This window comes from Cucumis melo, chromosome 6 (assembly GCF_025177605.1).
Source record: "Cucumis melo cultivar AY chromosome 6, USDA_Cmelo_AY_1.0, whole genome shotgun sequence".
NCBI classification, from domain to species: Eukaryota; Viridiplantae; Streptophyta; class Magnoliopsida; order Cucurbitales; family Cucurbitaceae; genus Cucumis; species Cucumis melo.
Window position 1 is genome coordinate 35,326,200 of NC_066862.1, and position 22,943 is coordinate 35,349,142.

At 30.0% G+C, this 22,943-nt stretch overlaps 2 protein-coding genes across 2 annotated transcripts; both read right to left on the bottom strand.

The window, feature by feature from the left end:
- Nucleotides 1–4,726: 4,726 nt before the first annotated feature.
- LOC103493386 ((+)-gamma-cadinene synthase) lies at nt 4,727–8,249 on the bottom strand. Its single transcript, NM_001297453.1, is given in 7 exon segments — nt 4,727–5,020; nt 5,161–5,412; nt 5,522–5,660; nt 6,295–6,513; nt 6,846–7,227; nt 7,695–7,986; nt 8,112–8,249. Coding segments are annotated over 7 exon segments (1,716 nt in total).
- A 4,983-nt stretch (nt 8,250–13,232) lies between these two features.
- On the bottom strand, nt 13,233–14,359 carry LOC127150034 (uncharacterized). The gene is made up of 4 exons (XM_051086729.1): nt 14,119–14,359; nt 13,852–14,043; nt 13,416–13,770; nt 13,233–13,333 (listed from the first exon to the last, which is right to left on the bottom strand). Exons 1-3 carry the CDS (start codon nt 14,166–14,168, stop codon nt 13,500–13,502), a joined length of 513 nt encoding a protein of 170 aa, XP_050942686.1. The 5' UTR covers nt 14,169–14,359; the 3' UTR covers nt 13,233–13,333; nt 13,416–13,499.
- Between the last annotated feature and the right edge of the window lie 8,584 nt (nt 14,360–22,943).

A 22,943-nucleotide genomic window follows, 5' to 3' on the forward strand; every position in this document is an offset into this window, starting at 1 on the left:
GATTAAAACAATGGTTCACTACACCAAAACATGGTTCAAAAGCTTAAAAAAAATAAAAAAAAAAAGAGGAAAAGAATATACATAATCCTTGGTGGCTGAGCATGTGGAAAAAACCATCACCAAACATTTCCATGTTGTTATAAACCACATATCACATTAATGAAGCCATTACAAAAAAATTAGAAAAAATAACATGTATAAACACACCGAAAGATAAGCTCTCTTAGCCAACCATTTTGAAGAACGCGACTCAGCCCTATCTTTCATTTTAAACGTGATATATATTCTTTAAAGCATTAGGTTATTCTAAATCTTATTTGGATGGACCAAAGATTCCCTATAAGGTCCCAACTTGTCGAATTTGTTTTTTTCCTTCAATGATGACGTTTAGTTTTCACTTTAGCTTCATCTAAGTCCTTGAGTAGTTTATAAATTTAGTCTTCAAATTTTAGGATGATCTCATTTTTAATCTCTTTAGTTAACACATTTGATCCTTTTGTTGATTTTCTTGCTAACATAACGTTATTTAGGTAGGTTTTTATTAATTTTAAGTTAGTGTGGCTAAAATATAATTATTTTTTTAGATTCAAAGTTGTTGATGCTAGACAAAAAAATAACTTTATCATAGAAAGGACTTAATTGCTAACTCTGTACATTTGATTGCAAATTGTCACATGATATATTTATATTTTTATATTTATATTTTTATATTTATATTTTTAAGCAATTGTCTTGGCTGATGATTTAAAGGATGCATGGACATAACTGCAATCTACGTTGGACCAATTATTACTATTAATTTGTCCTTGCCTTATAATTAAAATAATAAAATATATATATTTTTTTTTTTCCTCTTCACTATCTTTCTTCCTCCTCATCCATCTTTATCATGAAGAGATTCATGTCTGTCTTCAATCTATTTATTTTCCACTCTTCTTTGTCCTTTGCCTTTCTTTACTTTAATTTTCATTTCTCACCTTCTTTTTTTTTTCTTTTCTTTTTTTTTTTTTAAGACGAGTCCCGCAGCCTCACAATTTCTTCCATTATTACAAACCTCAAGTTTTACAAATTAAAAAAACGTGTGGACACCTAAATTACCAAAGCAAAATCCATTATCTTAAAAAGAAAGAAAAATCCAGCATAATGCTTTCTTATTTTCATAAACCCACCTTCAAACTGTTTAATTAAAAGCTTGCTTAAGGATTAAGCAAAAAATAATAATAATAAATAAATAAATAAATAAATAATTTGGAGTCTTGTACTCCACGATTCCTAACATTTAATTATTCAGAAAAGAAAAAAAGAAAAAACTTCTTGATGTAAAGAAAAGAGCAGTCAGAATATCTGCTACACTTTAGAATGAAAAACATTTTGGAGCATTAATAATTAAATATATTTTAACATTTTTAAATAACATAAATGTAATAAAATTTATTTAAGAAAATTGGGCATTAGATGATAAATTTTATTTTTTTAAAAAAATGTTTTCATATTAATTAGATATATCGAAAGACTATCAAAGGGTTATCAGATAGCTATCAACTTTTAAAATTTGCTATTTTTGCAATTTAGAAAATGTACTAATATGGCTTTATTATCATAATTTTTTTTGCTATTTTGCAAACGCCTCATCTATTTATGATAGACCTGTCACTACTAGCAATTTGGGTGTATCATTAATAGACTCTAGTTAATAATTAGCAATGGATCAATAAGTAGAGACTGAATAAGGTTTAGTCCTGTCCTTAAGAATTTGTAAATCCATCTTTTCATCGAAATAAAGTAGAGTTATAACTCTTGTGAGATTTAATATACAAAAGTTAAAAATGATATTGAAACCGTCATTTGATGAAAGAAACATTCATTTTTAGCCTTCCATGCATCTCTTCTTATTTGACTTATTATTTGACGTAGAGAGAGGGACACGCATACCTTATAGGAGACAACATCATCCATGAGTCTAGAAATGGTGGTTGAGGCTTTAAGAATTTTGGGACAATCAAATAGCCAATCAAATACTTCCTTTGTTGCAATGTCACCCATGCAAACAAATGAAATAGTTGAAAGTAGTTCATAACCTGAACTAGCTAAAGCCACTTCCATGTATTATTCTTCATATTTTGGTTTATAATTTTTATTTAGCCATTCAGCTTCTTTGGAATAAGATTCAGCTTGCCCTTTTATCTGTTCACATAAACAAAAGTTTGAACTTCCTATGCACGTAAGAAATATTAGTAACTTTCCCAACCAATTTTTATTTTTATTTTTATTTTTTAAAATTAAACTTATAAACAACATATATTTTAGGATAAATAAGATCTTCTTGTAAAGCCGGTAGGGCATGTGCCATTTCAACTTAATTAATAAAAAATATTATTAATCATGTGAAACAATATCTTTTTAGAAAATAATTCTAATATTATGTGTGACTGCTGTGTGAGAATAGTGGTTCCTCGTAAACTTCTCGACGAGGATAAACCGTTGTGTGAAAGTGAAAATAGAATGATGAATAAAGATATCTTCGAAACATAACCTCCAATACCTTTAATTAATTAATTTTATGAGGTTATCAAAATTAATTGTGTTAAATAAATTAGTCTCTAAAATCATTAACTCAACGATAATTGACATATCTTTCCTTCTCAGGGAGGCAAAGGATTCGATTAACCAACATTATTATAAAAAAGAAAAAAACTCAATTTGCTTTCATCTAAATTTTGTCTTCACCCATTAGCTAGCTAATTTAAGTTTTTTTTTTTTCTTTTTATGAATAGGTGATTTAAAAGAGTGATGCCAACAAAGTCAGCGAAATAGCATGCTTCATACCCCAAATGGAAGCATATTAAAATTTCAGATAGCTCCTTCTGGTGAAGTTATTGCAAGATGTTGAAGTCTAGTGCTGAGAATGTAAGTGAAGTCTGGTAAATTAATTTCCAAATACTCTCTTGCCTTGATTCTTGGAACACCTTTTCTAATAAGCAATTTCAATGCATTACTTAAATTCTGATGCAAATTTTGGATTGATACGAGTAAAGATGAATATATGTTTTAAGATGTGTGGTTGGAAATTCAACAGCTTCCTCAAGCAAAGATTCTCAATGTTTGATTCCTTTGCATTCTATCCACTTTCTTGCATTATCTCCAAACCACTGCTAAAGCTTAATTCTGCTAATTTCAAAAAACAATTTACAAGAAACCCTTTTATTTATAGAACGAGGGTTTCATAAGTGTTAGATGATAATAGTCTATCAATATATATTATCTTCTATCAATGATATTTTGTTATATTTGTAAATATCTTAATTCAAATATAACAAAATTTGACGAAGGAAAGTTGAAATGAAAAAAAAAACAAGAAAATCTTTGAAAACAAGAATCATTACCAAACGAATATGGTTTTTGTTTTTAATAAATAAAATATTAAAAAATAATTTATAAAATAGAGAAAACAAAACAAACAATTGAAATGGTTATCAAAATAAGGTCGTAGATTTTAAAATATTATTTTTTGTTTCTTGAATTAGGTAAAAAAATTCAACTCATTCTAAGAAATAAGGAGAAAATAGGCTTAATTTAATTTCAAAAAATAAAATTGATTAATTACCAAATAAGGTCTATTTCTTTCACTTTTTAAATTTTGACTTGGTTTTAAAAATAAAGGGAAAAAAGTAGATACCAAAGCAAGAGTATAATTCATCTTTATATGTTTAAAAAAAGAATTGATTAATTACCAAACAAACAAGGCCTACTTCTTTTACTTTTAAAATTTTGACTTGGTTTTAAAAATATATAAAGAGAAAAAGTAGATACTAGAGCAGGAGTTTTAGATGTAGAGTTCATCTCTATCGTTTTAATTTCCTCGAATGAAAAAAAAAAAAAAAAACAATTATCAAATGGAGTCTAATATTAATTGATATGTAAGTTTACAATTTGTTTCACATTTACACGCACAATTTTTCTAACATTAAATTTATTGTTAATGATATAACAATTTATGATTGATCAAAATTTTTATGGAACTATCTGTTCAGTTTGAAATGTCTATTTCCAAATTATGCACGTTATTATGTACGTTGGCACAAAACTATACATTTTTGAGATATAAGAGTCCCAACCTATATTTAGATAGGGTTAAAGGGTATAACACATTGATGTTCTTCTTTTTAATGTGATGTATAAGTTAATATTCAATAAAATAAAAAAACAAATATACAGGCAAAGAATAACTAAAACGAGAATCCTATGTTCATAGAGAACACTAATGTGAAAAGGTCAAAAACCCTATTGGTTGAAACAATACTTCAGTGCCTTTAGATTATATATATTGTTCTTGGTTATTTTTTTCTTTTTTCTTTTTTATATATTTATTTTTTTTTTTTTTTTTTGGTTGAGCTTTTCCACTTTAATTCTTGATTTTTTCGGTTTTATTGTTGTCTTTTAATTTCTCTGTTATTTTTCTACCTATTCATACCATAGAAGTGGGAGGTTTTTTCCAATGCAAGAGGTAAGTACAGAATAAATGTTATAGAAAGAAAACAAATGGTACAAAATACTCTTCACCAATATTTATACAATTCATAAGATCAATACAGACGATAAACCTCATCGATGAAAATGGCAAGAAAACTAGCTCATTTTAATCTCTCTATTAGTGACCTATACTCATTCATTGGTCAAAAGAGAGTTCTTGCCATTTAATTTCAACCAAGATGGCCTTCAAGTTCATTTAACAAGGCAGTGGGTCAACAAGAAGAGATTTAATAAGAAACTTTGTTCCACTCTTTGCATTTGTGTATCCATCTTCATCCAAATAAAGCAAGTTTATAACTCTTGAAAAATTGAGTACGCGCATTAGAACTGGAACTGGAACATTAAATGGACGATAAAATGCTTCGTTTGTATCCTTCCATGCATCAACCACTTCCTTATGAAGTTCAATGCAAGCTTCTTCTTCTGAACAATCATATTGCTTCATGTAACATTCAACAGCAGAAGCTACATGCTCCCTTTCTTGTTCAAACTGAAAATAATAATAATAATAATAAATTTAGTAATTGAATAGGAATATTCGTTTGGCTGGTTTAATGGGTTTTGATATTATATTAAATACATATAAAATTTCATCTTAAAATATAACTGACAATGTAAAGAGTGACTGACCTTGTGGGAAGCGATGTCGTCCATGAGTCTACAAATGATGGTCGAGGCTTTAATAATTTGAGGTCCATTTGAAAGCCATTGAAGAACCTCGTTTGTTACAATGTGATCACCCAATCCAAGAAAAGAAATGGATATAAGCATGGTATAACCTGTGGTCTTTAATGCCAGTTCCATGTACTCCTTGAAACTTGGTTTATACTCCTTATTTAACCATTTAGCTTCTTCAAAATAGGATTCAGATAGCCTTTTTATCTGTTAAAATAGATTATATATAATAAGTTAGAGCACATGAATTTAAAAAATAAATAAATAAATAAAAGGAAGGGAAAGGAAATAGATAACAAGAAAGAAGAAACTTTACTCCTCCTATTGCAACTTGAAGGTGGAGAGAATTTTGATCCTTGTCAATCTCTTTGCCAATTTCCTCAAAAAGTTCTAACATTGCGACATAAAAAGGTTTCATGTACTCGGGAAGTGTATGCACAATGCTTCTATCCCACCTGAAATTTTCCACTTTCACATTTTTATTTAATCTTGAAGTAATTTTTTTTACCTTTTTATTTCATTTTACTTTTAATCATGTTTTTTAATGAGTAGCAGTGGTAGATCGAACAAAACAAAATTATTGGATTACAAAAATTCGTTTTTGATATCTAAATTTTTCTTCAAATGTAACCATTCGGTTTAATTTAGTTTTCTAATTTCAATTTTGTAACAAGTTTAGACTGTAATTAGATATATTACAATCTTTTCTTTTAAATGATGTTGCAATTAAAAACGAAAGGTCGATTCTTTATCTAAGTTTGATCGATAAAACAAATTAATGACAAAGTTGTTCATAATATAATCTAAATAGATTATGTTGGTACATATTTCTTAGGTTTGATAGTTTTAAAACAGAGACTAATTATTAATGATTATAAATTTGAAAGTCGAGGATTGTGGTAAGCTAAGTTTTAGGTACTAAATTGTTGCCGCAAAACACGTTTTACCATGACCTAAATGACTACAGACTAAAATAATTAAAGTTTGGGATTAAGATCATTGCTTCTATGAAAAATTGAAAGACAAACATATTTTTTTAAGCAGAAAATTTTATTAGTATTCATCATGGAAATAATGAAATAAAATAACCTTTGAATTGCTGGAGTGAAGACTTGGAGTTCTTCAAATGTTCCATAGGCATCATAAATATCATCTAAAATTGAAGCAATTGCAATTACTTTTGTTAACATTTTCCTCCCAACACTGTATTGAGGTTCAAAGTATGCTCCCAACGTCCAAAAATAACACTCCACAATTCTATCTCTTGCAAAAGGAAACTTTGTTGGGACATCCAAATCCTTCCACCACCTACAAAAAAAAATTAAATAATAAACCAATGGATAGATCAATTGTTAGATATTTTCAAAATCAATTGGTATCAACTAATCTAAATTCTTCTATATTTGCAAATTCTTTTGCATTATGTTTGTAGGGTGCTCTAATTAATATATATGAAGAATGGTTAATTATAATGAAGAATGGTTAATTATAATGATCGGTCTAAGAATAACTAAAAAAACAATTAACATGTAATACACCATATTTGGAGGTTGAAAACTTCATGCCTCACTACTAGTAAAAGAAAAGTCAAAGCAGGCTTTTACCCAAAATGGAAGCATATAGTTATGGTATAGGAGTACCTGCAGATTTCACTTAGCTCCTTTTGATGAAGTTTTTGTAATATGTTGAAGTCTAGTTTTGAGAATTCAAGCAAAGTCTCATTGTGAGAAGGATGTTGTTGGTAAATTTCCAAATACTCTCTTGCCTTGATTCTTGGAACACTTTTTCTAATAGGCAATTTCAATGCATTACTAACTTCAGATGCAAAACTTGGATTAATATTTGAGTAACGATGAATATATGTTTGAAGATGTGTGGTTGTAAATTCAAGAGCTTCCTCGAGCAAAGCTTCTCCATGTCCCATCATATGTGATGCTTCATATAGGCTCAATAATCCTCTTTCATCCTCAACCAGTGACTCTTTGAATTTTCCATTGTCGTCCATGAACTTCAAAAATATATCTGTTTAATTTAAATTAAGAGGAAAAAAAGAATGCATGATTAGTTCTTAAGTTAATTGAAAAATGCTTAATTTTGGAAGTTTCTAACTTTTTGCCCTTGAATGATGTTTAACATCCTTTTTCATTGTTACCATATGTAGTTTTAGAATCAAATTAAGTGAGCACCTAGCAAAAATTTGTCATCTAACAATTTTTTAAAGGATAAGAATTATTTTCATTTTTTTTCCAGAAGGATTATGCATTCATGCACCTAATTACTACTCTTTGATTCTTTTTAAATTTTTAAAAAATTGTGTACATTTTCTCATGCACGTTATAGCTAGAAAAAGAACAAAATGGAACCAAATAGATAACATAACAAATTAATAAGTAGATCATGGAAGTAATGACTAATTGAATGTAAATAAAAAACATTATTTTTTAAGAACTAAAAATAAAAGAACAATTATATTTGTGTATTTAACTTACCACATGAAATCCTATAACCTTGTTGCCTCAGAAGTCGAAATAGAAGAGCAGTAATATGAAGATCTTCACCATTACTATTTTTATTACTCAATAAAAGGGAATTATTATAAGACACATATATATGTTCTAAGAATTCATCAATCTCATCTTCAAAATGATAGGATACTCCTAGCCGTTGGATTGAATCAACCAAATTTAGCTTAATCAGTTGATTTTCCACATAAGCAATCATCATCATTCTTATTTCTTCTTTCAACTTTTCAGTTCTTTCTCTCCTGCCATCATCTACTTTCTGAAATTAAAACAAAAAAGAATCAAATTGATTAAAAATATAAAAGTATTAAATTAAATTTAACCACGAACAATAAATGACTAGAAATTAAATAAAAATAAGGCAAGAAAATAACTTTAAATTACCAATGCATCATCAAATGTAAATGAAAGGAAATGTTCCTTCCAAATATTAGGATGAAAATTTGCAACAGAACGCTTAACATCAGGAATATCATTGGTTTTCATAATGGAAGCAGGAAAATTTGAAACTTGAGAAGACATTGTTCCTAATTTCTCAAAGTACTGGAAAAGAAAAATAAAAAAGGTATTTGATAATCCTCTGGGTAAAAGGAAAGATGTGTAATATGTTATTGACTTGAGAGTTTGAACTATGTTTGAGACACTTTGTGATTTTCAAGCATGCTTATTTATAGGCTAGGTTTCATATATATTTTGGTTGGTTCATATTCTTATCACTTCGATTCAAATTACAAAATTGTATAAGCCACCACATATTTTTGTTGTGAGTTATATCTTACGTGGTTTTTATTTACAAAGATTTTTATACATGTGATAAATAAGGAAATTAAGATTGGGTACCCAACCATATTGGATGTATCAAATAATAGCGATGTGGGTGGGGCTGACAATATAAATGGTACCTTATTGATTCTTTTATCAATACTTTTTCCTTTTTTTTCATTTCTTTTTTTGGTTGTTTCTTTTTTTAGAAAATAGCCTTTTTTTTAAATTAGTCCCAAAGTTTTGGTCATTTTGGTCTTTGAGTTGTAGAGAATAGGTTTAAAAGTTCCTACTTTAGAAAAAAAGACTTTTAGATTTTATATAAAAGAATTTACAAAAATTAATTTTTATCTCTCCTTTTTCTTTCCCTCTCCTATAATTTTCTACACGATTATGTATCATTTCTTATACGATCGCATATCATAATCGTTTAGAACAAGAGTTACACAAAACATTTTTCTCACCGTCGAAAATAACTACACGATAGTGTATAATTTCCTACACGATCGTGTATCATGATCGTTCAGAACAAGAAAATTACACGAAGTATTTTTTCCATCGTTAAAAAGAACTACATGATCGTGTATCAACTTTCATTGCCCTACGCAATCGTTATATCATGATCGTTTAAAAGAAGAATCACACGAAGCATTTTTTTCAACATTAAAAAGAACTACATGGTCGGGTATCATTTGCTACAAGATCGTGTATCATCTCTTACACGATCACGTACCATAATCGTTTAGAAGAATAATTACACGCATACGCATTGCCAATTAATCACGTGTTGACTGGGTCATTTCTTGTATCTTTCACATCATGGGCCTGTGACCTTTCTCTCTTTTCAAAATTGTTCTATACAATATAATATTTTGTCGGGTTGTTATATCTTCTAAAGAGCGCCTTTTTTTATCTCTTTTTTTTCACTTTTTATAATATTTTGTTTATTAAAATATATTTTTTATTAAAGTTCAAATTACTAACGTTGAAGTTAATTAATTATAAAAATGTTTATTATATTATAATTAATCTGTCTTTCAATAAATATATTAATTGGTTATATAACTAAAAATTATTCAATTTTCAAATATATACATATATATATTTTATTTGGGAGTTTTTCAAAAATAAAACTATAACGCTTTCATGATGAAGATAATTTTGGAGTTAATTATCTTAGTTTTGTTTAATTAAATTTAATTTTACTGGGTCTTATTTTGATTTCATTTAATAAGAATTATTTGATTTACGTGAGAATTGAAATTAATTAAATATTTGTTGGATGAGTATTTAATTAATTAAAGGTTTTGGCACGAGGTGTTTGTTGATATTTTGATTAAATGGTAGGTTAAGAGGATTAAGTAAAGTTGTGGATTTTGAGTGTTGTTGAAATTGAATTTAATTAAATAATTATGGATGTTATTTAATTAAATTGTAGAGGGTTTGTTGGAGATTTGATAACTATATGTATATGTGGAAATATATATATAATTATTATGTTAAAGGAAAAGATAATTATATTTGTTGAAATATAATTATTTAAAGAAAAGATAATTGTATTTTGGAGAAAAGATATTTATTAAGGAAAAAAGGTAAAATAATTATATTTTGGGAAAATATAATTTTTGTAAAAGGATAATTGTTTTGGAGAAAGATAAATAATAATTAATTATCTTCTACAATAATTAATTATAATTAATTATTGTAGAAGATAATTAAATATTTTGGAGAAAGATAAATAATAATTAATTATTGTAGAAGATAAGTAATTATTTTGGAGAAAGATAAATAATCATTAATTATTGTAGAAGATAAGTAATTATTTTGGAGAAAGATAAATAATAATTAATTATTGTAGAAGATAATTAATTATTTTGGATAAAGATAAATAATAATTAATTATTGTAGAAGATAATTAGGGGTCTTTTTAAAAATATAAAAAAGCGACAAAGTATTTACACTGTATAGAACAATTCACGTCAACAATGCACGTAATATATTTGGTAACGCGATTTAGTACACGATCGTTTAATTAATTGGGTACACGATCGTTTACATTTATCTACACCATCTTTTACATTTGGCTACCCCAAATCTAAACCATTTTTTTTAAAATTTGGTATACGATCATTTTTATTTGGCTACACGATCGTTTAGATTTGGCTACACGATCGTTTAAATTTGGGGTTCCAAATTTTTTTAAAAAAATTTCAAATGTGGTACACGATTGTTTAGATTTGGCTACACGATCGTTTAGATTTGTCTACACGATTGTTTAGATTTGGGGTTCCAAATCTAATTTTTTTTTTCAAAATTTGGTATACGATCGTTAGATTTGGCTACACGATCGTTTAGATTTTGCTACCCTAAATCTAAACGATCTTTTTTTCAAAATTTTGTATAAACGATTTTTTTTTCAAAATTTGGTATAAACAATTTTTTTTTCAATATTCTTTATACACAATGTTTTAGTTTTGGTTACTCTAATTTAAATGCCTAACCAATTTTTCAAGAGTCTTTATACACCATCTACGTAAAAAAGAAAAGAAGAAAGACGATTGTTTTCAATATTCTTTATACACAATCTTTTAGTTTTGGTCACTCTAATTTAAATGTCTAACCAATTTTTTCAAGATTCTTTATACACCATCAAAAAAAGAAAAGAAGAAAGACGATACAATGTATTCGCATTGAATGAAAAAAAAATCAAAAAAGAAGAAACATGAAGAAAGACATGCCTAAAAAAAGAGAGAAAAAACTTTAATAAGAAATAGATTTGGTTACTCAAATCTAAAAAAAAAGTGGAATAAAGGAAAAGCAAATCTAGAATATTTAAAAAATGGTTAAATTTATAGGCTTTGTTACACGGGCTGTAAATATTTCAGTACTTTGTTATATTTAGAAAAGTTTCCCAGATAATTAATTATTTTAGAGAAAGATAAGTAATAATTAATTATTGTAGAAGATAATTAATTATTCTGCAGAAAGATAAATATTGATTATGGAGAGAAGTTATTATGATTGGGTAAATAAGAAAAGAGAAGGAACCGGAGTTATTTAAAATAAAAATTAATAATTATTGAAATATAATTATTGGAAAAAAGGAATGTAGCATCCCAAATCTTTAAGAAGTTTTTATTAATTATGTTAAATTATTTGGGTGTTATATCAAAGATCGGAACTAGAATTTAATGGTTAGGTTAAGGTAATTCATGTTGGAATTTATGAGTATATATATATATATATATATATATATATATATATATATATATATATATATATATATATATATATATATATATATATATTTAATTAATAATTTGGATTTTGTGGGTTATAATATTAATTATTTGGTCTTGTGTAAATAATTAATATGGAAAAGTGAAGTTAATTATATGATGGAATATAATTATATTTATTTGGAAAAGATGATAATCTGTGAGAGATGATTGATTTGATTGGACTATAAAAAATATATATTTATTTAGAAAAAAGAATAATGGTTTAAATAAATATATATGTTTATTGTTGATTTTGGTGAGAGAAAAATAATAATAACAATAAAGAAGTATTATTATTATTATTATTATTATTATTATTATTATTATTATTATTATTATTATTATTATTATTATTATTATTATTATTATTATTAATGGTTATAAATGCCAAAGATTTCGTGTATTTAAGGCATTTATTGAAGAAAGATATTGTGAATAAAAATATATGTATAGGTTGGTATTATATATATATGTCTCCTAAAAGGAAAAGAAAATGATAATAATAAATATCATTGCTATTCACTACTACGAAAACAGACTCTTTTGACGGTTTTAAACTGTCAAGAATGATTATTCTTGACGGTTTTAAAATCGTCGTTGAATCCAGTGTCAAGAAAGACAAAGTTCTTGACGGTTGGTAAAACGTCAAGAATAGTGAAAGTTGACAGTTTATGACCGTCAAGTATTCAATTTTTCATGACAGTTTAAAACCGTCAAGAGTATAAGTGTTCATGACAGTTTAAAACCGTTAAGAATATGAGTATTCATGACAAAAACCGTTAAGAATATGAATATTTATGACATTTGATAATGGTTCAAGAGTGCTTTTTCATGACATTTAATAACCGTCAAGAAAGTGATTGTTTATGACATTTAAAAACTGTCAAGAATGCAATTGTTTATGACATTTTAAAACTGTCAGCATTTTTCTATTTTTTTTAATTCACTACAAGAGAAGGGGGTACTCCCGACGCCAAAAAACGTCGGTGAAAATGAAAAGTACGTCGGGAAAGGATATCCCAACGTACCAAACGACGTCGGGAAGAACGTCGGAAGAAATGCGTCGGGAGAGGCTTTCCCGATGCCGTGTTGGTACGGCGTCGGGAAAGCCTCTCCCGATGCCGAGTTATGCGTCGGTCATCGCTGCGTAGGGAATGAGGTATTTCCGATGCAGCCTATGCCGATGCATGTTTAGGCATCGTGAAAAGCTCTTTTTCGACGTTTTTTTCCGACGTTTCTTTTCGTCGGGAATTCCTTTTTATATATATATTTTAAATATTTTATTTCTACTTTTTTTCTTATAATATTTTGCTCAAACATTCACAATACTATTCGGATATCTCAAAATAATTTCCCGACGTTTTGGATTAAATTAAAATAAATTAAATATAAATTAAAATAAATTAAGAAATATACAAACACAAATTAAAAAAATAGAATTAAAATAAATAATACAAATAAGTTCACTACAACAAAATATAGTTCTCAAAATAGAAAAAACATAAACATTAAGAAAAAGTCTCCCAACGAGGTGCGTACGCGCGTTATTCTACACCTTCGGTCCTAAAAATGGTATAAAAATAACTAAGTTTAGTACATAATCATATATTGCAAAAACATAAGAATAATAGAGACATATACGTACTGCAGAGCTAAGGATCATGTGGTGGTCCCTGTTGTGCACGAGTTAGTTCTTCTATCATCTTTTTCATACTTTCCACTTGTGAAGCTAATGCTTGGTGATTTCTATCTTGTACTTCATTCCGTTCCAAAGCTTCATGAAGTTTAGCTTGTAATTCAATCTCTTTTTCTGTGGACTACGAACAAGATGTCGACAAACTGCTTGCACTCGCCGTTCTGCGGACCTTCGGCTTGGGTCCCCAACCAAGGTCTTTTGAGTAGCCTGGTCGTTTACCCAACACCTGATCGCATATCTCATCCTCAGAGAGTGGCTCACTACCCTCTGGGGTAGGCTGGGATTGGAGTTCCAGCATTTGATTCTGCAACAAATTTAAAAACTATGTTAGGTAACACGCAAAAATATTTTATGAAAGTGGATAATTAATAAGGGCATAACTTACATGCGCATCCTCGGCGGCCTGAGACACGAATGTCCCAGCTCGAACGTGTGTTTCCCGAAACAATTCCACACGATCGACCAGCTGCCCTCTTCTTTCAGCGAGCTCATACTGTCGTTGTAGAAACGACTTGGACCCGCTACTATGATTGTAAGGCTGCTTCTGTCTAGCAGCCTTGTTCGTCCGTGATTGCTCCTGCATTAAAACAATTATATTGTTTATTTCTTATACATATTAAAACTTGTTATCATAATTAATCATGACAAATACCTGGAATGCACAACTGATATAATGGTCGCAGAGGAAGTGCTAATCCTCATCACGTCCAACCAATGCGTTTGGTGGGTTGGCACGAGCCTCCTCCGGGTCGCTGTACTTTTTTAAATGTCTATGACAGTCGGCCCAGAACTCTTTAAAGGTCATGAGCATCTGATGCTCAACAAACCTGTTCATTGCTCGATCATTGAAATCAAGCACAAACAATCGCTACACATTACAAACCCCCCTCCCCTCCAATTTCAATTTTCAATTCAAATATAAACCCCCCTCCCAATTCAATTTTCAATTTAACAATAAACCCCCTCCCCAATTCAACCCCCATTAAATTTTCATTTAACTATAAAATCCCTCCTCAATTCAATTTTCTAAATAAGCCTAAACCCTAAACCATTCAAATTTCAATTCAACCACAAATTACACACACTCTATACAAAAATACATTTAACAAACAAAAATCTATTCCAAAAGAAAATCCTAAAATAATTTTCATAAAAAAAACCCTAAAACATAAATTTAAACTAAATAAATTTTCATTGTCCACTTACCTAAAGTGGCAGACGGCAGCGAGGGACAACGGCGAGGGAAGGCAGCGACGAACGGCAACGGAACAGCGGCGGAAGGGTGACGGAAATGGCGACGACGCTCTCGACCTCTCTTTCTCTTTTCCCCTCTCGGTTTCGGTTCTGTAAATTACAGAATTGAAACGATTTAAAGAGGATTTCCTGACGCAGTGACGTGGCATCGGGAAATCCCCAAAAAAGCATCGGGAAAAGGGGAATTCTCGACGCTCATTAAACGTTTTGTTCGACGTTTGATGCTGCATCGGGAAAAACACCTATGCTCGACGCCGCTTCCAACGCACTGTTCACGGCGTCGGGAATAGTTCGTTTTTTAAAATTAATTTACCCTTTTCCCGACGTATACTTGTCGACGCCTTCGTGATGCGTCGGGAAAGAGTGTTTTTCCGAAGCATCTCCCGACGCGTTGTTGACGGCATTGAGAAAGCCTTTATTCCCGACGTTCTTTATGCCGACGTCCTTTTTTGCGTCGAGAATGCTCCATTTTCTTGTAGTGATTGTAATTCAATTATATTTGTTCCTGTATTATGCTCTCATTTGTCTTGTATAGTGGTCCAACAATTGTTCCATAAATACATATATAAGTGACAATATTCATCCAATATAAAACCTTTCACCATATCATTTCCAAAACTTTGCAAATATTCCTATCATTTACAAAACCAATATACAATTCGTTCATAGTTTCAAAATGGCTACAATAACAAAGTTTCAGAACAGTTCAACTCTTATAAACGATTCACCTATCATCCATATGAACAATTCACCTATGAACAAATAACCTATCAACAAAGTTTCAAAATGACTACTACAACAAAGTCTCAAAAGTATACCAATCAACCCCCTCCATATGAACAATGCAAAGAATCAACCCCCTCCATATGAAAAGACCCTCCATATTTGTTGTTTCTTCCCTCTTTCTTTCTTGCATAATAGAACAACAGTTAACAAACAAAAACAAACCTCCCAGAAAGTTGCAAAATTTTTCCGTCATTTGAGTAAGGATCATAATACAGTATTAGAATTAGATCAACAAAAAGAAGTATCCTAACAATAAATAAAAGGGCATTCTTATAACAAATAATAATAAATAAAACAAAAGAAAAAAAGAAATATCAACGGAAAGAAAAACCTAAGGTCTAAGGAACATGCCTTCTTCCAGCATTGAAATCTGTTTAATAATGATAATGTTCATGGAAGAGTTACATGATGTGAGAAAGTTTGTAATTCATGGAAGAGAAACATGATGTGAGAACTATAATAATAATGTTCCAAAGAGTCTAATGTTATAATGTTAGCTGACAACCAGCATTTTAAAACTAAAGTTGGCCTCGAGATTTCTCCTTCCGGGGATGAGGCATACAAGCCAATAAGCTTCAAGTTATATAGAAAAATATGAAAAATGGCACAAAAAGTAAAATCATCAATTATTAAAAGAAAAAACTCACCTCCATCTATTGTAACTTTTATAACAGAGATTCTAAGGTCGCTCTTAAATATCAACATCACAACTATTGTCAATGATAGAATTCACTAACTTTTAACCTTTCTCTTAAGTAAAAAATCAGCTCCCCCGAAATGACCCTCAGAGGTAAAAATCAGTCGTTAAAACATTGTTAAAATCTCATAGGCTCTAATTCTTCCCTTGGATTCAGAGGTTCAACCCTCCACCCCCTGCAAGGATATGCATGAAATTCAAAAGAGTATCATGAAGGGAAATACTAAAGTTTAAGCCATGTAACATTTCTAACATGTGGGGATAGGATAGAATGGATTTTTCTTATAAAAAAAACGCTATTGGATTTTGTGATATAAAATCAAGAGGTCCTCCTAGTTTCCTGAGAAGGTTGTTTCAAATTCAGTAGCAATCCAAAAGAATTATAAGCTGTGTAATTGCAGATGCCTAATGCTAAACGTTCTATTAGTCTTGTTAGGATAAAGAGTTTGAATCTTATATCTAATAGATGCTAGATACATTAAAAACATTCTAAGAGGGCTGTAAGAAACATGCAATACAAAACTCTGTTGTTTGATTCTTTTATTTTCTACCAGTAACGCTCAAGATCCAATTTTTGTACACCAATAGCAAGAAACTTCCTCTAGAAACCATGTTCTTTAAATTTTCGCCTTGAAAGATATACTATAGATTCGGTATTTGCCATCATGAGTAAGAAAATGAAGGAAAGAATGACTAAAAGGGCTAACAGGCAATCAAACGACAAGATCTCGTTAAAAATTAGGAGTTTACTCTAAGAAGAGAGTTAACCAATGCAATAACCTAAATGTTAGGCCTATGCCAACATTTTGATAATCAACAAAACGCCACAAAGCTTACATTTGAACCAAAATCATTTGTGTGGTATTGTCTGAGATTTGGGAAGAACAAAATGATTGCAATTTTAACAACCGAGCAAAAACATCAAAGGAGAATTTTTATTGCACTTTTTTGGTGTAAGGATTGCCTACCTCTCAAATACTACAGCATAAATATTCTTGACTATTTTCCAAGATGTTTTGCAAGTTTGGGAACCTTTCTACATACTATGACTCTGTTTAATTTTATCTTCCTAATAGGCAACCTCATGTAATAAAAAAAATATTTGTATAATATTATTTAAAACCAACTAAAAGAAAGGAACTCATAACAACAAAAATCTCAAGTGTCTTGCAACATTTTGTACTATAATTTAAATTATAGTGAATTATAGTAGAAAAGGTTATACTAATTTATGAAAAGTACTTTAAAATAAACAATCGTCAAAATAAAAGCTCATAAAAAATTTCATACCTCTCATGCTACATTACAAACCATGAAATTCGTACCTCTCATGCTACAATACAAACCATGAAATTCGTCCTATCGCAGCACCCCTTTCCAGGACCAGAAGAAATAAAACCTATGGATGTGGAAAGCACTAGACCCTTTAAATTGCTAGCTGAATACAAGGAACCATGGTTGCATAAAGGAATATTCTAAAGTATTGCAACATTATTACCTTGACCATCTCAAAATAAGTATATAACAACAGCAGACGGAGACTTGCAATCCAAAGGAAAAGTAAGTCAACAACTTGATTTGAAGGGCTTTAATTTGACCATTTCATTCCAGTTTTGCTTATCACCTTTGATTGTGAGCTCTTGTATTCATATTCATTATTCATTTCTAAAAGACATAAAAATCAATGCCCATCTCTCAAAACAACCAAGTAGAAGCAACATAAGCATTTTTTATCCCAAGCATCCGACAACTAGGTAAACAATACAGAATCAAAAGGGATGGTCAAGCTTTAAATCGTCACAAAGAAACCATGTTTAGAGCACATTAAAGAGCAACCAACATAAACAAAACAAAGACCAGATCTATAACAGAAACACCTTTCTTAGATTCAGAAAAGGGATTAATTAAACACAAAAAGAAAGATTAGACTGACCTTGAGCGACCTGAGTCGTGAACCGGCGATTCTATGCATGGAGGAGCTGAGTGGCAGTGAACCCTAGAAAAGGTTGAGGCTCGCCTTAGTTTCTCCCTCGAGTTCGGTTTTCAAAGAAACCCCAATTGTGGCTGTGACAGAGGCGGTAGAAGGAAAGCTTTGGTTTTGTTCCTTCAACCAATAGATCTTAGTAAAAATAAATAAATAAATTAATAGATAAGTAATTCAGCAGGTCGGGTGCGACATAGAAGGTGGCGTCCAGCGATGCGACGTCCAGCAGTGCGGCGTCCAACGGTGCGGCGTCTAGTGGTGTGGCGTACAACACAGAGCGGCGGCGTACGACACGAGCGGCAGAGGAGCTCTCTCGTCCTACAGTGAGAGAGCACAGTGAGATTGGAGATGGAGGCGTGAGGTATTTGAGATGGAGGCGGGAAAAAAGAAAAGGGTTAGAGGAAAAGTTTTATAAATTAAATTTATTTTAATAAATTGTTTTATTAAAATAATTTTTAATAAGTTTATTTTAATACATTTATTTTATTAAATTTATTTTGTGGTGGGAGGGGGAAATTGTGTGGGAAAACAGGGAAAGGGAAATTGGGGGTTTAGGTTTTTTTTTTAAAAAAAGAAATTAGTTTTTTATTTAAAAAGTAAAAAGAAATTAGGTTTTAAAAAAAAAAGAAATTATGTTTTTATTTTTTTCAATTATTTAGTAATTCTTAACATTTCTGAAACGTCAAGAAAAAATCCTCTTACTTGACGTTTTAAAAATGTCAAGAAATTTTAAAATTACTCCTCTCCGCATTTCATAAAAGTTCTTGACTTTTTAAAACGTCAAGAATTTAATCGATATTACTTGACGTTTTTAAAATGTCAAGGATAACAATATATTATTTGACATTTTGAAAAACGTCAAGAATGTCAACTTTATAAAAATTCTTGATGTTTTAAAAAGATCAAGAATTTAGAAGATAATCTTTGACAGTTTATAACCGTCAAGAAAAGGTTCATATTTCTTGACGGTTTAAAACCGTCAAGGAAGCTAAAAATTGTCTACCCTTCGCCTTTTCATAAAAATTCTTGACGGTTTTCCTATTAAACCACCCCTTTCTTGACGTTTTTTTCCAAAAACCGTCAAGAAAATAAAAATGCAACCGTCAAGAAAGCCTTTTTTTCTAGTAGTGATTATTTGGGTCTATAAATAACATTGGAATGCTTAAATTGGAAAGAAAAGGAAAAAAAAGAAAAAAGGTTTTTTATCTTCTTCTCTAAGATAACCCTCTGTCACTGCCGCCTCACTAGTTTTAGTTAAGATTGGTCCCTTTAACAAAAAGCGTGAAGATTTAAAGTGATGAATTTTCCCATCAAAGAATAAGAGAATTTTTCAACCTCCATTTGGATAACCTAGGTAAGCCAATGAAATTAAATTAACAAATTAACAAATGTTAATTTAATTTTGGATCTATTTGAGATTTCTTTAAAGGTTTAATTGACTAATTTTTTGAAGATTAAAAACTTGGATTTTTCCCAATCAAGGTTGAATTGATTTCAACCCCAATTTTTAGAAAGTTAATTAATTTGGGAGACTTTTTGGATGATAGCCAATTGCTAATTTCATTAATTGAGATATTGAATTTTCCTTTTATGATTAAGATCAAATTAATTGGGGAATTTTTACTGTCAACTAGGGAGTACCTTGTTTGGCTAAAATTTCAAGGTAAGAGATTCTACTACTGGACCTTCGAACAGAAGTTAAGAGACTGCATATATTTATGATTATGCATTGATGGTAGCTAAAATGCATAACTTGATGCTATTAATAATGACTGTCATTATATTGATGACTGATTTTATGTTTATGACTGGTACTATGTTGAAGATGCTGTTTGATTAAGAATGATATAATCGATACTTACATCATGTTTATGATGATGTTATGTTATACTATATGTTATGGATAGGGTGTGCTGTTAGCTTTATCTATTAAAGTCGTACCCACATAGGTGTCCCTCGAGATCACCACCTTTTTATGATTGTGTAGTCTGACAGGATCACCAGTCCAATATGACATAGACATAGACATGATTATGAGTGATTCGACGGGGTCACTCACAGTCTGATTGTTTTAGTGTTTCCTTCATGTACACTTAAGACTAGTTTGTCCTAGGTGTTCGTTTGAGTTCACCGAAGACCAAATATGTTCCTACGGGATAACAGATTACACGTGCTCGGGAACATGCCAATTTAGAGGTACCACTTTACAGGACTCTAATAGGAAATTAATAGACACCTAGCGGGACTAGTAGTGGGTCCCTTACTGAGTATATGTTTATACTCACTCTTTCTCGTTTAATATTTCAGACGAAGATAAAGGTAAAGGAAAGTTTGTGAGCGACAGAGAAAGATTCGTGACATGCCATATGGGGACTCAGTTTTGCTACCGTATCTATGTATCAATGTTTCAGTATTATGTTTTTAATGAAAATTTAATCTTCCTCCTTTCAAGAAAATGTCTCTTGTTATTGTTTCTTTTTAATAATGATCTCAACTTAGTATAAAGAGTTGGGTCGTTACAAAAACAAAGTGTGAAAATATTTACACCGTATAGAACAATTTTTAAAAAGGAAAAAGCCCACAAGTCCACTAAGTGAAATAATAAAAGTACCCTTGCAATTAATCAGTCACACACACCTGAAAAAAGATATTGTACCTAGCCTAAGTGATCTTGTACCCAGTCTAAGGGATCTCGTACCCAGTCTAAACGATCTCTTAGCAACGATCTTTTATCAACGATTTCTTAGCAATGATCCCTTAGCAACAATCTCATAGTAAGTCTAAACGATCTCGTAGCAAGTTTAAACGATCTTGTACCCTTCTACGTGGTCTAAACGATCTCATAGCAAATTTAAATGATCTCGTAGTAAGTTTAAACGATGTCATAGACAGTCTAAACGATCTTGTATCCTTGTACCAAGTCTAAATGATCTAATACCATTCTACCTAGTCTAAACAATCTCGTAGCAAGTCTAAACGATCTTGTATCCATGTACCAAGTCTAAATGATCTGTTACCATTCTACCTAGCCTAAACGATCTTTTAGCAAGTCTAAATGATCTTGTACCCTTGTACCTAGTTTAACCATCTGATCTTGTACCAAAAAGAAAAAGAATAGAAGATGAGAAATGAAGAATAAGAAATGAATTCTGGAAGAGAAAATGGAGAAATTATTACATAAATAACCATAATATTGTAAAATGAAAAAGAAATAATAGTATGAAGTAATTAATAATATGAAGAGGAGATGAATAAATTGTAAGGAAGAAGAAGAAAAAGATGTGAAAAACGGTCAGCATTATTCAAGGGCAAACCTAGAATTTTTAAAAATATCATGGGCTTTTTGATTTTGTTACACGGAGCCGTAAATATTTTTTTGTTTTTTTATATTTATAAAAATTACTCTATATATTATTAAAAGGTTTATTTTCATAATTATAACAAAACACCAAAATATTTACGATCCATTTAACAAAATAAAAAAGCCCATAAAGCAGGTAAGATATTTTCATAATTTCTAAATTTGCCCTTGATATTCGGACGATTAATCACTTCTCTTTCTTCTTCTTCCTCGCCATTTATTCATCTTCCTTTCCAGATTTCTTTAGTTCCTTTTCCAGATTTTCTTTCTTTCTTTCTTTCTTTCTTCATCTTCTCTTTCTTTCTTACATCTCCTCTTCTAGAATATTAAGATCATTTAAATATCACTTTGATATGATCTAAATGATCGTTTACTTAGTCGATACGATCGTTTAATCATTTAACCTGGTTAACACGATCGTTTACATTTGGAGCCCTTTTTTATCGTTTAAGAAAAACTATACGCTAATGTGGATATGATCTAAACGATGGCTTACCTTAATCAACTCGATTGTTTAAGGTGGTCAACATGATTGTTTAGATTTGAAGCATTTTTCCCATCATTGAAAGAAATTGCATGATCATGTTGATACTATCTACATGATCGAGTATCATTTTCTACACGAGCGCGTATTATGATCATTTAGAAAAAAAATTATACGTGCATGTGTGGCCAATTAATCGCATATTGACTAGGGCATTTCTGGTATTTCCCATTTTGGGCCTGTGGGCTTTTTCTGTTTTCAAAATTATTCTATATAGTATCAATATTTTGCTAGTTTGTTATATTTTTTAAAAGATCTTATTAAAATTTATAGTTTGTAAATAGTTTTAATATTTTGCTATTCATAGCAATTCCTCCAACTTTTTTACCCAATATATTGAATTATATTTATTGTTTAATTAATTAATCTATCATAATTTTTGTTCATAAAATACTCTAATTTCAAGGCATTGATAAAACGTTAAACCAAAGGGTCCTCCCTTTGGTGTTACTAGAGAAGTATAAACTTTTCAATTTAGTGATTTTCTTGATTTTGTATTCTTGTGGGTTGTACAAATTGGGAGGTTTCTCATCATTGAGTAATATGAAAACTGTCTACCAAAATTTTTCACGTGTTCGAAGTTTTGAAAATCCTGAAATATTCTTTGACAAAAAGTTCACAAGAAAAAGTGAAGCCACACACTTGAGAGCTAGGAAAGAAGATAGTTTCGAAAAACTGAAAAGATGGAATAAATACTTTGCTATATTACTATATAAGGTTAAAGAGAACCAAAATAACCATTAATTAGCTACCCTTCTCATTTATCTGTAGATATTAAAAATTTCAGTAAAAACGCCTACCGTTACCATAGGGTTAATATTTTTCTATATTACTAGATAAGGTTTTTGTAT